Source organism: Anneissia japonica, unplaced genomic scaffold (genome assembly GCF_011630105.1).
Source record: "Anneissia japonica isolate Jap-2015-1 unplaced genomic scaffold, ASM1163010v1 scaffold1208_len1460985_cov181, whole genome shotgun sequence".
Taxonomy (NCBI): domain Eukaryota; kingdom Metazoa; phylum Echinodermata; class Crinoidea; order Comatulida; family Comatulidae; genus Anneissia; species Anneissia japonica.
Genome location: NW_022688484.1, coordinates 1,204,700 through 1,216,941, shown reverse-complemented (window position 1 = coordinate 1,216,941; position 12,242 = coordinate 1,204,700). Strand labels below are relative to the sequence as shown.

Below are 12,242 nucleotides of genomic sequence, written 5' to 3'. Positions count from 1 at the left end.
TAATACAATAATGCATATACAAATAATAATGGTAAAATGGTGCTGAAAATTCACTTACGATATTGAAGGCTCCCTTCTTGTTTGTATGTTCAATTGAATTCTTATGGCAAGGTCAAACGGCATTCCCATTATCTACATATCAATGAATATGAAGAATAAATGAATAATGAGAGAGAGGTTATGATTCGATGTTTCAACCATTACTGGGTAGAAATGTTGATTCATGCCCTCCTCTTTATTCGGAGTAACGTTTATTCTATGTTATCTAAACATAATGAGTGGATCTGTATTTTTTTAATGAAGACACTAACAGCGTAAATCTATTCATTCATTTATTTCTCTATCAACCTCTTTTGGGATATGAGAACAACAGTTCAAACCAATTTATACTAAACAGAACTGAGATGAAGAACAATTAAATTAGAACAATAACATTATTTTTTTCAACAAAATGAGCAAGCATGTCTAATTGTTTAGCATTACGAGTTTCAAATAACTTTATAACATTTAGGCAAATATAGAAGTATTGTTTTATGTATTTTTTCCTAGAAGCAAGTAGAACAGGACATTTTAAAACATAATGAAATTCTTCCCCAATGTCTTTTGTATCACAAAGCCTACAAAATTTGCTTGATACCTCCGGTAAGTATCATCCTCAGAAATAGGCAACTTACGGTACACACAATGAAATCTACACAGGTTCATTCTATCAGGCATGTTTAACTAAATCCTTTGCGAGCCACTGGTGCTCATAGGGCTGGTGCTTATCCCCAAATCCTGTAGCGTGAAGCGGATGAGAGTTGTAATCTGCCTGGACGGGACACTAGTCCATCGTAGGTTAGTCCCCAGCAGATTGCTGGTACCCATTGATACAGCTGGGTGGACTGAAGCAATATAGCTAAAGTGCCTTGCTCAAGGACACAAGCTAATAAGCACAGCGGAGACTCGAAACCCCAAGCTTATGATTGAAAGTCGCAACCTCAACCGTTGCGCCAAACTGCCACCCACAATCGGGCATGTTTAGTTTGATTAAATATCTTTCAAAATCACAATTTTTCTTAAACAATTTATAATTTATAGACAGTATATTTGTATTTATCTCATTTGACCTATTTTACATTGCCATATCATATCATCCAGTCTTAAGAAAAGACTGTTAATAATCCATATTTTATTACAGTTGTAAATGATATTAGGCATTTAAAAATATTCTACTGTCATTTTGAAGTTGGATGATATACACTTCTAAACTTACTCTTTCAAGACTCATGTAATGAAGATGGAGTTTCTCATTAGGAGTAAGGCCTCCCACTGAATCTTGCAGTTCTTTGTCTGTATCTAAGAAGTGAGGGTTTGAGAGGGATATAGGAGAATCTATAAAAGTAAAGAAAATATATTCATTATTAAATTTTTAAAATATTAAAATCTTGGCCTAATTTTTAGTTAATATATAATTGTAAAATTTATTCATTTCTTTTGCTCCCCTGACCACTTGATTTGAAACTAGCAAATTACCCAGAACGGATCCTAGCCTTGTTATTGGGCGATTTCCCATAAAAAAAAAAAAAAAAAAAGAGAAAAACTGTGAACTAGAAACTGTGTTCAATAAAACATGAACCCAGTCAGAACATTCCTAGTAAGTTTGAGCTCAATTGGATCATAAACATCTTTTTTTATCCATTGGCTTAGCTCAAAGGACAAGACTGTGCTATGTTATTTATGACGGACGTAGCGCCTTTCATAAATTTTTTTTATAAAGTTTTTGACCCTAATGACCCCATGTGACCTTTGACCCCAAGCTATCAACACCCCATGTGAGGTGTCACCGATTCTAATGACCAAGTCTGATTAACATTGGCCCAACCATTTGTGTGACTAGTAGCGTTTTGAAATGTTGCCTGATCCCAATCCGCCTGCGCTGCGACTGACTGGGTAAACAGTTTACTTACTCTGTCTACACTTTGAAACGGGAAACGTGCCTGAAGGAGGGCAGTTTTCGGAACAGAAGTCTGCATTTGGTGGATAAACTGATGAATTAGCGTAAGTAAAATGATCCAGAGAAAACAACCACAACGGAACACCTCGATAGGAAGTATCATGATTATACACATACGATACAGATCTGCAAACAGAAAAACATTGTGAAAATAATAAGTCTTGGCACCCAATTAAAAAAAAAACCCCCAAAGATATACAGGAGCATAGTACTCCACAAATATTTGCACTGATAACCCAGTTAGGAAATTAGCAGAAATTAGTCTCGACCCAGTGACCCTGATGCATAAATATCTCATTTTTGGCAAATTCTTTTCAAGACTTGTGACTCACACCAACAAATTTTGGTGGCGTGTCGCAGGCAACAGTTTGCGGAATGTTGCTGTAGAATGCTGTGAATGAAAAACTCACAGAAACAGATATGCGATAGCCTGTTCACAAATTTAAAATAGATTTGGACAATTTTTAACATTGATTGATAAGGAAACTGTGGTGTGATATGAGGCCTATAGACTCTACCAGCAGTCTGTGTCATAAATTCAATGTCCCCACCCCAACTGCTGAACAACTTAGCACCTTATTGAGCAAATAATGGCTGTCTTTTTGTAGTTAAAGCCCAGCTCCAGAGGAAAACAAATTTTGATATGTTGTATAACTGATTTTTCAGACACACGGGGAAAAACAATGGTTAATGAGATACAGATTTTTGAATAAAGGGTAGAGCATGGCTTTAAGCTAAAGAGTAAAACAGCAAAATATCTGCTTTGGTATTTATAAGATTATCATTGTTACACATGTATGCATTGCCTTCTTATCACTATAGTTGGAAATACTATTGACCTTATACACACACATATATACGCATTATACACACACATATATTTGCATTATCTTCAACTACTAAAAATATTATCACACTAATCAATTTACTTCATAATTCATTGCCAAATTTAATAGGTGCAAACTAAACCATCCATTGGATATTTATTTACCAATTAAGGCATGTGATGTTCGAAACTGGTGACGGGGTATTTATTAAGGCCTTATCAAGAGTTTGTCTACATGCAGTGTTAAACCTGCCCATGGGGTAGTTATGGTACTACAATCATTGTCTTTGTATAGTATTAATAAGTAAAATTATTGTTATCATTCTTTATATGTTATTGATTCAGGATATTAAAAAATCCATACAGTTGCGTATCTATAGTAGATATTGAACCGGGGATCAAGAGATCTCCGCGGTTCAGCGCACACACAGTGGCTACAACCAGTTTAGCCGACTGAGCTAGCTGCTCTCTACATACCTACCTGCATAGATCAGGATTGAAAAGGTAGAGTCTTTCATCTTTTGATATAAAGGGATGATACATAAAACCATCTAAAGAAATAAAATTGTATTCAGAAATTATCTTAAATGTATACTACCAGGGGTGAGCATAAAAATGGGTCGGAAGGCTAAAGTGAATCTTTAATTTAACACCGAGGGCCACACTCAAGCTTTCCAGTGAGCTTGCAAACCTTGATGGACTGTCTTTATACCACTTTATGCTCAGCTCTAACATTATTCTTTTACAAATGATAGGTGTTGGGCCATAAAAAAACAAGGGTTTACTAGTCAAAGATAGCTGGCGGGCTGCACACATACAGTAGGGTTTTACATTTATTTTTTTGTGTTTATGTTTATTCAAAATCATCATTATTGGTGGGTGGAAAGTTCGCTAAACAATGTATAAAAAAAGTCTCGCCTATATATATATATATATATATATTCAGCGGGAAAATCTAACTTTGTAGTACCTGTTCCATTGATCATATTCCCATACCCTGACCACCATGGCAACTCTTTCATATATTTCCATGTATTGATATTATTCAATTCAGTTCTATTGGTTTCACCAGTTTGGACATTAAACACACCGAGACCAGTATTATTTCTCTGAAAAACAAAATTCATCAGAAAAATAAAAAAATGAATGGAAAGGGGGGAGAAAAGAGAAACAAAAAGAAAAGAAAAATCAAGAAAAGTAAGTGAAAGAAATGGAATTAAACAAAATCACTGGAAAATAGTTGTCAAGATATAAAGACTGGCAATCAACTGAATGGTATAGAAAGGGGGAAAATGTATATAACCATTTGGTATAGTATGATAGCAATTGGAGAGGGAAACATTTAATAGAGGCATACATTTAATAGAGGCATACATTACATAATTTTTAAGTGGGTGATAGTTTTGCTATAAATTAAAAAAAAGTAAGATAAAGTAAATATTACATTTAAGTATGTTATAAAGACACTAACATCGAATAGCCCTTTTGCCTGTTAGATGGAAAAATTTTCAAATGATGGCTAAATTTAATAATGATAATAATACATATATTAAGGTGATATTTTTTATAAACCTTAAACTATTTTTCTAAAGACAGTGTAAAGTTTTTCATTCATGCTCAGGAATCACAAAATATGATGATAAAATTAGATTATTATATCTCACCCCAAGAAATAGCCCAAATATGTCGGAATCGAAGAATAGGTTCCCTGTAAATGACTTAACAAACTTGAAAAACGGTTCTTCATATCCCCACAGCAGCTTCTTGGGGGACATTGGTAAAAACATTTCCTCCCCCAGACCACGTAAAGTGGCAGACATACCAGTTTTTAAGAATTCTGGGAAGTCTTCAAACATTGATACAATAGTCTGAAAGAGAAAATAATCAACTATTACCCAACAAACTCAAAACTTTCTTATAACGTTTGCTAACGATGTATTTTAGGTATGTCACAAAATAACGTTTACACATGAACTCACAGTAAGTTTACATCCATGTGCTTGGTTATTATTATTATTATTATTATTGATAAAACAGTTCTATAATATTACATTGTTATTGCTGTCCATTTAAGTTTTAATATTTATAAGTTTTATTTGGTTGTGACCACATTTTTCTGATGTAAGTACAAATAAGAAAAAACAATTCTTGATAATTCTTGGCTATTATAACTAATATGTATAGCATATGGCTAGAGTAATGTTGAATAGATTTCAGGGTATATAGACACTGTTGCCAAGATTTACATGATTTGAATTCAGTGATAACCTTGAACAAGAGGTAAACAGGTTTGAACTGAGAGAATAAAGTAGTTGCTACAAGACAATCATAAACACCAAAAATTAACAAAATATAAAACCCCTTTTCAATGGGAAGTAGAAATTAGAGTGATGGCTTCAACATGGGATGGTTAATCTTGATGCCCTGTCCAGACTGTCAAATGTTATTTAACAAAAACATGTGACATGCCTAAATATGGTCATGATGACATCACATGATTACCATATATAGCCACATCATGACTATATATGGGCATACACTTGTCAAAGATAATTTAATAATCTGGAATGAGACTACCAATCTTACAACATCTAAATCACTGTTAAGTATATATCATTTCCTATATGACAGTAGAATCAGGAAAATTATTTTATTTGTATCAATCAACTAAAATTAACTTCAAAGCAGATGAAAAGTTAGGCTCATCCGCACAGGAAAAGGTTCTTGAAACTTCAACTCCTTCATCAGGCAATGCACTGCAATTCTGTTGGTCTTTTTTGAAACATACATATATACATATTTAAGTGAATGCACACAATGGCATAATGAATGAAATGTGTTGGGGCCCATGAATTTCAGTACAGTATTTGTTAACCTCAGAACATAACGAAAAGGCTGAAAAAATTGCATATAAGGCAATCTTAGTATCGCCAAGGCGAAACTTTTTTTATTCCTTGTTTCGCGTACTGATTATTTTAAATATTATCAGAGGAGGGGGGAATAAAAATAAAACTTTGTTTTCTTATTTAGCAAATAGTTTTGCCAAAATTATTCAAACGGAGGAGAAAAAAAAAAAAAATTTTTATTGGTGAATGTAAAATGCTTTAAATTTATATAATTATGAAGAAATATACATCTTATCTTTGGACATTTCAAGGCAGCGGAGGGCGTAATAAAAACAAAGAAAAACTTTTATTTTTTTCTGAAATTTCCACTTTTTCGTGGCGACGCGTTCGCTAATTGGCCAAAAATAAAATGTTATTTTTATTCGAAATCATCAATATTTGCAGTTGGCTGGTTCGCTAAATAAAGGTATAAAAAAAGTCTCGCTGAAGGAATACAAAGCAACTATAAACCATATACCCGTAAACTAATTCTATTTTCACACTCCGGGACCGCTTTGGACTGAGGGGTTTGGGGCTTCTCCCACCAAGAGATCATAGGCATTATGTCACTGGATGGAAGGATTACTCAAAAATATTTTACGTATAATTCAACTTACAGATAATGGAAGGTTTATCATCATGAAAGTTTCATTTTCAGGTCCAGCTGATAAATGTTCTTCAAAAATGTATGTAAATCTTTGTTCGAATGAAACAGTTTCATTGTCATGGAAAGAGACATTTTCCTTTGGCATCTTTATACTATAAGAAAAAGAAAAATATAACTACACATAAATAATTATAACAGAAAATGAGGCCAAAAATCTCTGTTTGTGATTCCCAAAACCATCTGACTCAAAATCTTATTTTATATTTTTTTGCACAGTTTGATATTTTTATTGGCTAAAATTCTTGCATGCTTCTTGCAATTTCTAATAAATTTGAAACCTTAAACAAGGATATTAAAGCCCCATTCCCGGCAAAATTTCAGTTTTTAAGAAAAATCTAATTTTTGTATAATGTTATAAAGATTTATAAATATAATACGGAATTGCTAGTTTAAATGAATTTAGACATTCCTAAGAATGAAAAACATGTAAAATAAGACTGAAATTTGATTTTTTGTGTTCCACACAAAAAATAAATGCGATAACAATGTGCCACGCTCATTGATAATAATATTCGAATTCTTCCCATTCAGAAACACAAAACGATATATCTGTCTCTTATACACATCTAGATGTGTATAAGAGACAGATTTAATTGTGTTTTACCACCATCATTTTTGTTCTCTTTTATAATAATGTATCTATGCTTTTATTAATAAATGTACATATTGTATATAAAACTAAGCTATTGTGTTTCCTATTCTCTGTTTGTGCTTTGCATGTAACAACTGTATAAAGTATAAATAAAAGCGAGAGTATTCCAGTGGATGCGATCTACAACCTCTGAATTTGCCTAGTAACGATGAATTCGTTAAGAAAATGGTAATATTTTATGAGAAATAGTCTGTATTTCTCATTTTTTTTTATTCTTTTGCATAAAACTAAAATTCATGCCAATATTTTTCCATGAGTTATAAAAATTGGAGTAATGCAAATGCATATTTTCTAAAAAAAAGTCAGTTTTTAGTGAAATTTTGCCGGGAATGGGGCTTTAAGTGTTGGTGTGTGGGCTGGGGGAAGTGCATGGGGGTCTAGTACACACAAAAGTAAATGAAAGGGAGAAAAAAGAAAGACGAAAAGAAGAGAAAGAGGGGAGATACTGTAAGTACTCCAAAACATTAAAAAAAAATTTTACATAGCAGTGTCTCCCAGTCAAGCATTTCTAAACGAAAAATAAAAAACACCAACCGCGCTCAGTGCTGCGTTCATCGCATGGCCCCATACCCAGACTTTATGCTTAGGTATGCTATTATACTCATGACATTGTAGCTCAGGTGGTTAAACAATTTCCTTATTTACGGTGGGTTAAATATACTTTTTGTACAGATTATAAGAGATATGAACTCAGGCTACAGGAAATGTACAGCTACTATATTGCAGTCGGTCATGTGCCCGGCACATGACACAACTCTTAGCTGCATGCTAGTGCCCACAGTAAATAAGGAAATTGTTTAACCACCTGTCATGAGCTTAAGCTGGGGCAGAAAATTATTTCTGCTAAATGGGTTATTAAAAATAAAGGCCTATTGAGATTTCATTGGAATAGGGATTTAGTCTCACACTCTAAATATAAACACCACACAGGGTTGAAACTAGTTTGCACCCCTGAATATAATGCTTGGCAAATCCATATTTGTATGCATGATGCAATTTTTAAATAAGGCCAAAACAAAATTGTTTTGTTGTCTAACACAGTGAAATTTTAAAAATCAGGCTAAAATCCATGGTTTTGAACTCTTTTTGAACGTCAGCATGTTGTGTTCTGGTCACCAGGGCCTAAGAATCCCCCAGCCCCCAGGGTATGTAGTAAGTAAGGCCTTAAGGAACCTTAACCAGGTACCTGATACCTCTTTGTTGCGCCACTGATTATTACCTGTAAACATATGGACCCCTTTCTTTCAGTTGTGGTTTTTCACCATTTAACGCTTCTTCCGGATTAAGCACTTCAAAAAAATAAAAATTTTCAAATATTGGTATATCTGCATTCTTCCAAGCTGTGTATATTGGTGATGATGGGGATATTACCATCATCTGAAAAAAATTAAAAATCATAGTTAATAATTTATACAGTCCAACTCAAGATCATCTGTCCGACCTTAAAATTTAGTTTTTTTCGGCCAAAAAAAAATGTTATATCCCCTTATTAGGGGTGTCTCAAAGGAGGGTTTTACAGTTTAATCACTTTAAGCTTGCTGTAACTGGCAGATAACAAGACTTTTGGCCCCATGAAAATGGCCTGCAGGCCGCCAGTTAAGAACTCCTGCAGTAGAGGCACCAGTACCCATTTTATCTACCATCAATAAAATTAGGGTTTAAACTATATCGCAATAGAGGCTAAAACTGTTAATTGAATAAATTTGAAAGGCCAGGGAAGGAGGCGTACTATGGAGCATAGCGCGATCCAAGCCCTGCAGGAGCAAGGGTTAGGGAGGGGTGTCCCTTCTCTGAAATTATAATTTTTTTTTTAAATATAAGCCGCTAGACGCTCATACACGGCATTTTGACCTAAGAAAGTTACCCTTGTGTTTGGTAATTCAAAAGTTAAAATTTGGATCGTCTTGGAATTCGGTGTCCACATAAGGGTTTGCTTATGATTGTTATTTGGTTTTATAAAAATAGTAGAATTGGAGGGTAAATTGTATATTCCTGGCTTCATAGTTGCATAATTAGATTTTAAAGTCACAATTGACAAGCTAAAGTACTTTACATTTTTAGTTTGCATTAGAAAAAGATTGCTTTGTCTTTGAGAATAACCCATTGTGATGCCAAGTGTACTTTGTAACATTAGTATGTATCCCACTTGAAAAAAAAATTTGGTAATTATGTAAAGTTGTAATGTAAAAATAATGTAAAGACAGGCCCTAGTGGCTTTAAGTACAGTAGAAACTTATTAAGGGCCTGTCCGGGGGGGGGGGGGGGGGACTTAAGCCCCCCTGTCCCCCACTGGCGCCGCCACTGCTACACACTACAGGCAGCAGAGCACTGCCATGCTCTCGCCATGCAAAACAATATGTAAAATTATTAAGATTAAAAACCTAGGCCCAAGCCTAACAGAAAATATTGTTTTCGGCTTGCTATCGCTGGCCTCATAACATGTTCGTGGCCCGCGGGCCACCAGTTTTAATAAACCCCTGGTTTATACATATAAAACGTGTCACTAAAAATGGACAATCTCTGCTTTTTTTTTTGTTTACATTGCCTTATAAAAAATACAAAATTAAAACTAACCTTGTTAACAATACTTGTAAGAACAACATTAAAAACAAACGGGATGAGGAAGAGACCAGCTAGGCAGCCAGCAATCCCGACAGTTCCAAGGCAATATGGAGTTTTATAGACCATAATAAAAATGTTCAGCACCAGAAACCAAATAATGCCCAAATAAATCTTCCTGCAAAAAAAAAAAAACCACTGATAAAATTCTAAATCAGGCCCATAGCCAGTAGTTGGGGGGGGGGGGGGGGGGTTGGGGCGTGAGGTCCACGGTCGAAGCCCCGGTGGGGTCGGCGAAACAACCAAAGCAAGGGGATTTTTGTGCTTTATAGGTCTAAATAATGCTATAAAAGCAGATATGTTTGAAAAGGTCTTTGTCTGGGTGGGTCTGCAGTGCATTTGTTGGGTTGCAGGACTCTAAAATCGATTAAATAAGCCGTTGAAACCCCTAAGTTGTCAAAATTTTTGGGGACTTCGCCCCCTGGACCACTTTTTTGATACATTTTAAGCGATGCTCGACCATGTTGGGGGCATCAGGTCCCCATGCACACCTAGACAAACGTGCAAATAATGTAAGTACAGTATATTTGTTGTGTTATGTTGTCGGCATGTACAAAGGATTGCACAGTGGGCTGGGGGGGGGGGGAGGATGCAGACGATGCAAACACACACCCTTAAATATTGTATTAAGAAAAATATTTGTTGTATTGTATTGTTGATATGAACTTAGTAGTAGGTTTACCGGTAAGATATTTGAAGTACTGTCTGAGAGTGCAATTTTTTAATAAAAAAAACTAACGTTACAAGGCCTATGCCATTGTCCATAGACAATCATGGCGCTCCCCAATGCTGGTACAATACATAATTCCACTTTAGCACTATAAATTTGCTTTCATCTGATCCCAAAATATTACCTCTCCACTGAACAAGGAAGTACAGTATACCTCCTTGCACTGTAAGTGCTCAAAAGTTGTTTAAGAACTACATTATTAGAGACAATAGATATTTCAGGGAGTATATAAAACTTCTTTACTTGGGCACTACGAACACGATCCTATTAACTCATTATCATCATAAGTCAAATGGGCAATTTCCACTTTAATATAATCATGTAAAACAATACTATAGTGTATAATAAGCAAATATGCCTACCTGGCTGATCGTGGTTTGACTTCATTAATACTGGAATAGCAGAAACTGTGCAACAAAAATTGGTTATATAAGGTTGTTTACACAGACATACTACCTGTGTGTGTCAACACACTTTATAACAAAAGGATACCTACCACTACCAGTACCGTGTGACCAACAGTTGACGGGTGCCACAGTGACGATCAGATTGCAACCCCCTCACTCAGCTTGCCGTTTGGGTGTCGGGCGCAAATCTGCAACCCATGTCTTAAAATATGTTATTAAAAACAGATCATAATATTTTACGCTCCAACCCTCCTGGTATGCCTTCGCTAGTATTCCCTGGTTTCAGCCTGGCTTCAGCGAGGACTTAGTAGCGGTATGAGGTGAGTGAACGCACTAAGCGTGAAGGAACATAGAGGGCAGTATACGTTTTAAATTTTGATTAGAAATAATTACTGTCGTATGGTTTCATTTGAATTTATTCGTAAATCACTTAAATACTACAAAATATTAAGACAAAACTTAAATATGTAAATTTAATAGATATAAATAAAGATTTTCCTAGATAATCCAAAAAACAAAATTGTTATTCATATCATTAAGGCACTGATGTTCCATAAAATATATTAACATGGTTTAGTTTTAGTTGAATAATCTATCCTTCATAATTGGCCGATTTTGTTCAGTTCATCTTTGCCAATATGTGTCCTATTATGTTTATTTAAAATAAATCTGGCAACTTAAAAAAATATATATATATATAACAAATATAAAGGGGGTACCGAAGGATAATGTTTGTAGTTAGTTTGTATCCTTGTCCTCTGTCGTCAGTAAAGTTTTTGAAAGAGTCTTGCTTGAGACCCTTCAAATTACCTTGATGACCATCTGCAATTATTCCAATCACTCAGTATGGGTCGGAAGGGATTACAATACGATGAGACAAGTAATCAGAGAAGAACTTAAAATGTTCCGTGAATGAAAACCTAGACAGTGCAGCGTGTCTATCGATAAATTTAAGTCTTGAGTTTGTCTTTCGTTGGACCATCGTTTCGCCACACATGTCTTCATCAAGTAAAAATCCTAGGTATTTTACGGATTGTTTTCTACGCAATGACTTATTCGTACATGTAACATTAAAGTCATTTACATTTTTCAGTTTACCAAACAAAATCGATGAAGTTTTGTCGGGATGCAATGCGAGTTTGTTGTTGACAAGCCAACTATTACAAGTTCATAACAATAATCCAATCTATTATTATGCAATTGTAAAATAGTGTCAATTTTGGATAGTGTCATATCAACCAAAACACCATTTACAGCTAGGAGGAAATATAGACCTATAATGGGCATGCAAATCGATTAAATATCATGTATAAATTCGTAACATAAACAAAACCAGACAAACTGAGTTTCTTAGGGCAAATGACGGATTTTCAAGGCACTAATAACATTTTCTCGTGTGTTTTTTCATTTTGTAACATTTCTTGAATTGGAATTCCAAGCCGGAAATTAAGAAGGATGAA

The 12,242-nt window shown here is 34.7% G+C and overlaps 1 protein-coding gene across 1 annotated transcript in view; it reads right to left on the bottom strand.

Moving 5' to 3' along the window:
• LOC117122240 (scavenger receptor class B member 1-like) overlaps positions 1–11,106 on the bottom strand; it is a 16,535-nt gene extending 5,429 nt beyond the window's left edge. Inside the window, exons 1-10 of the mRNA XM_033267771.1 lie at positions 10,872–11,106; positions 9,601–9,763; positions 8,246–8,403; positions 6,325–6,466; positions 4,487–4,690; positions 3,793–3,931; positions 3,304–3,373; positions 1,950–2,122; positions 1,256–1,374; positions 58–132 (exon numbers count right to left, since the gene is read on the bottom strand). Coding sequence (XP_033123662.1) covers positions 58–132; positions 1,256–1,374; positions 1,950–2,122; positions 3,304–3,373; positions 3,793–3,931; positions 4,487–4,690; positions 6,325–6,466; positions 8,246–8,403; positions 9,601–9,714 — 1,194 coding nt within the window. The 5' untranslated portion in view covers positions 9,715–9,763; positions 10,872–11,106. The remainder of the gene's footprint in view (positions 1–57; positions 133–1,255; positions 1,375–1,949; positions 2,123–3,303; positions 3,374–3,792; positions 3,932–4,486; positions 4,691–6,324; positions 6,467–8,245; positions 8,404–9,600; positions 9,764–10,871) is intronic.
• Positions 11,107–12,242: the final 1,136 nt, after the last annotated feature.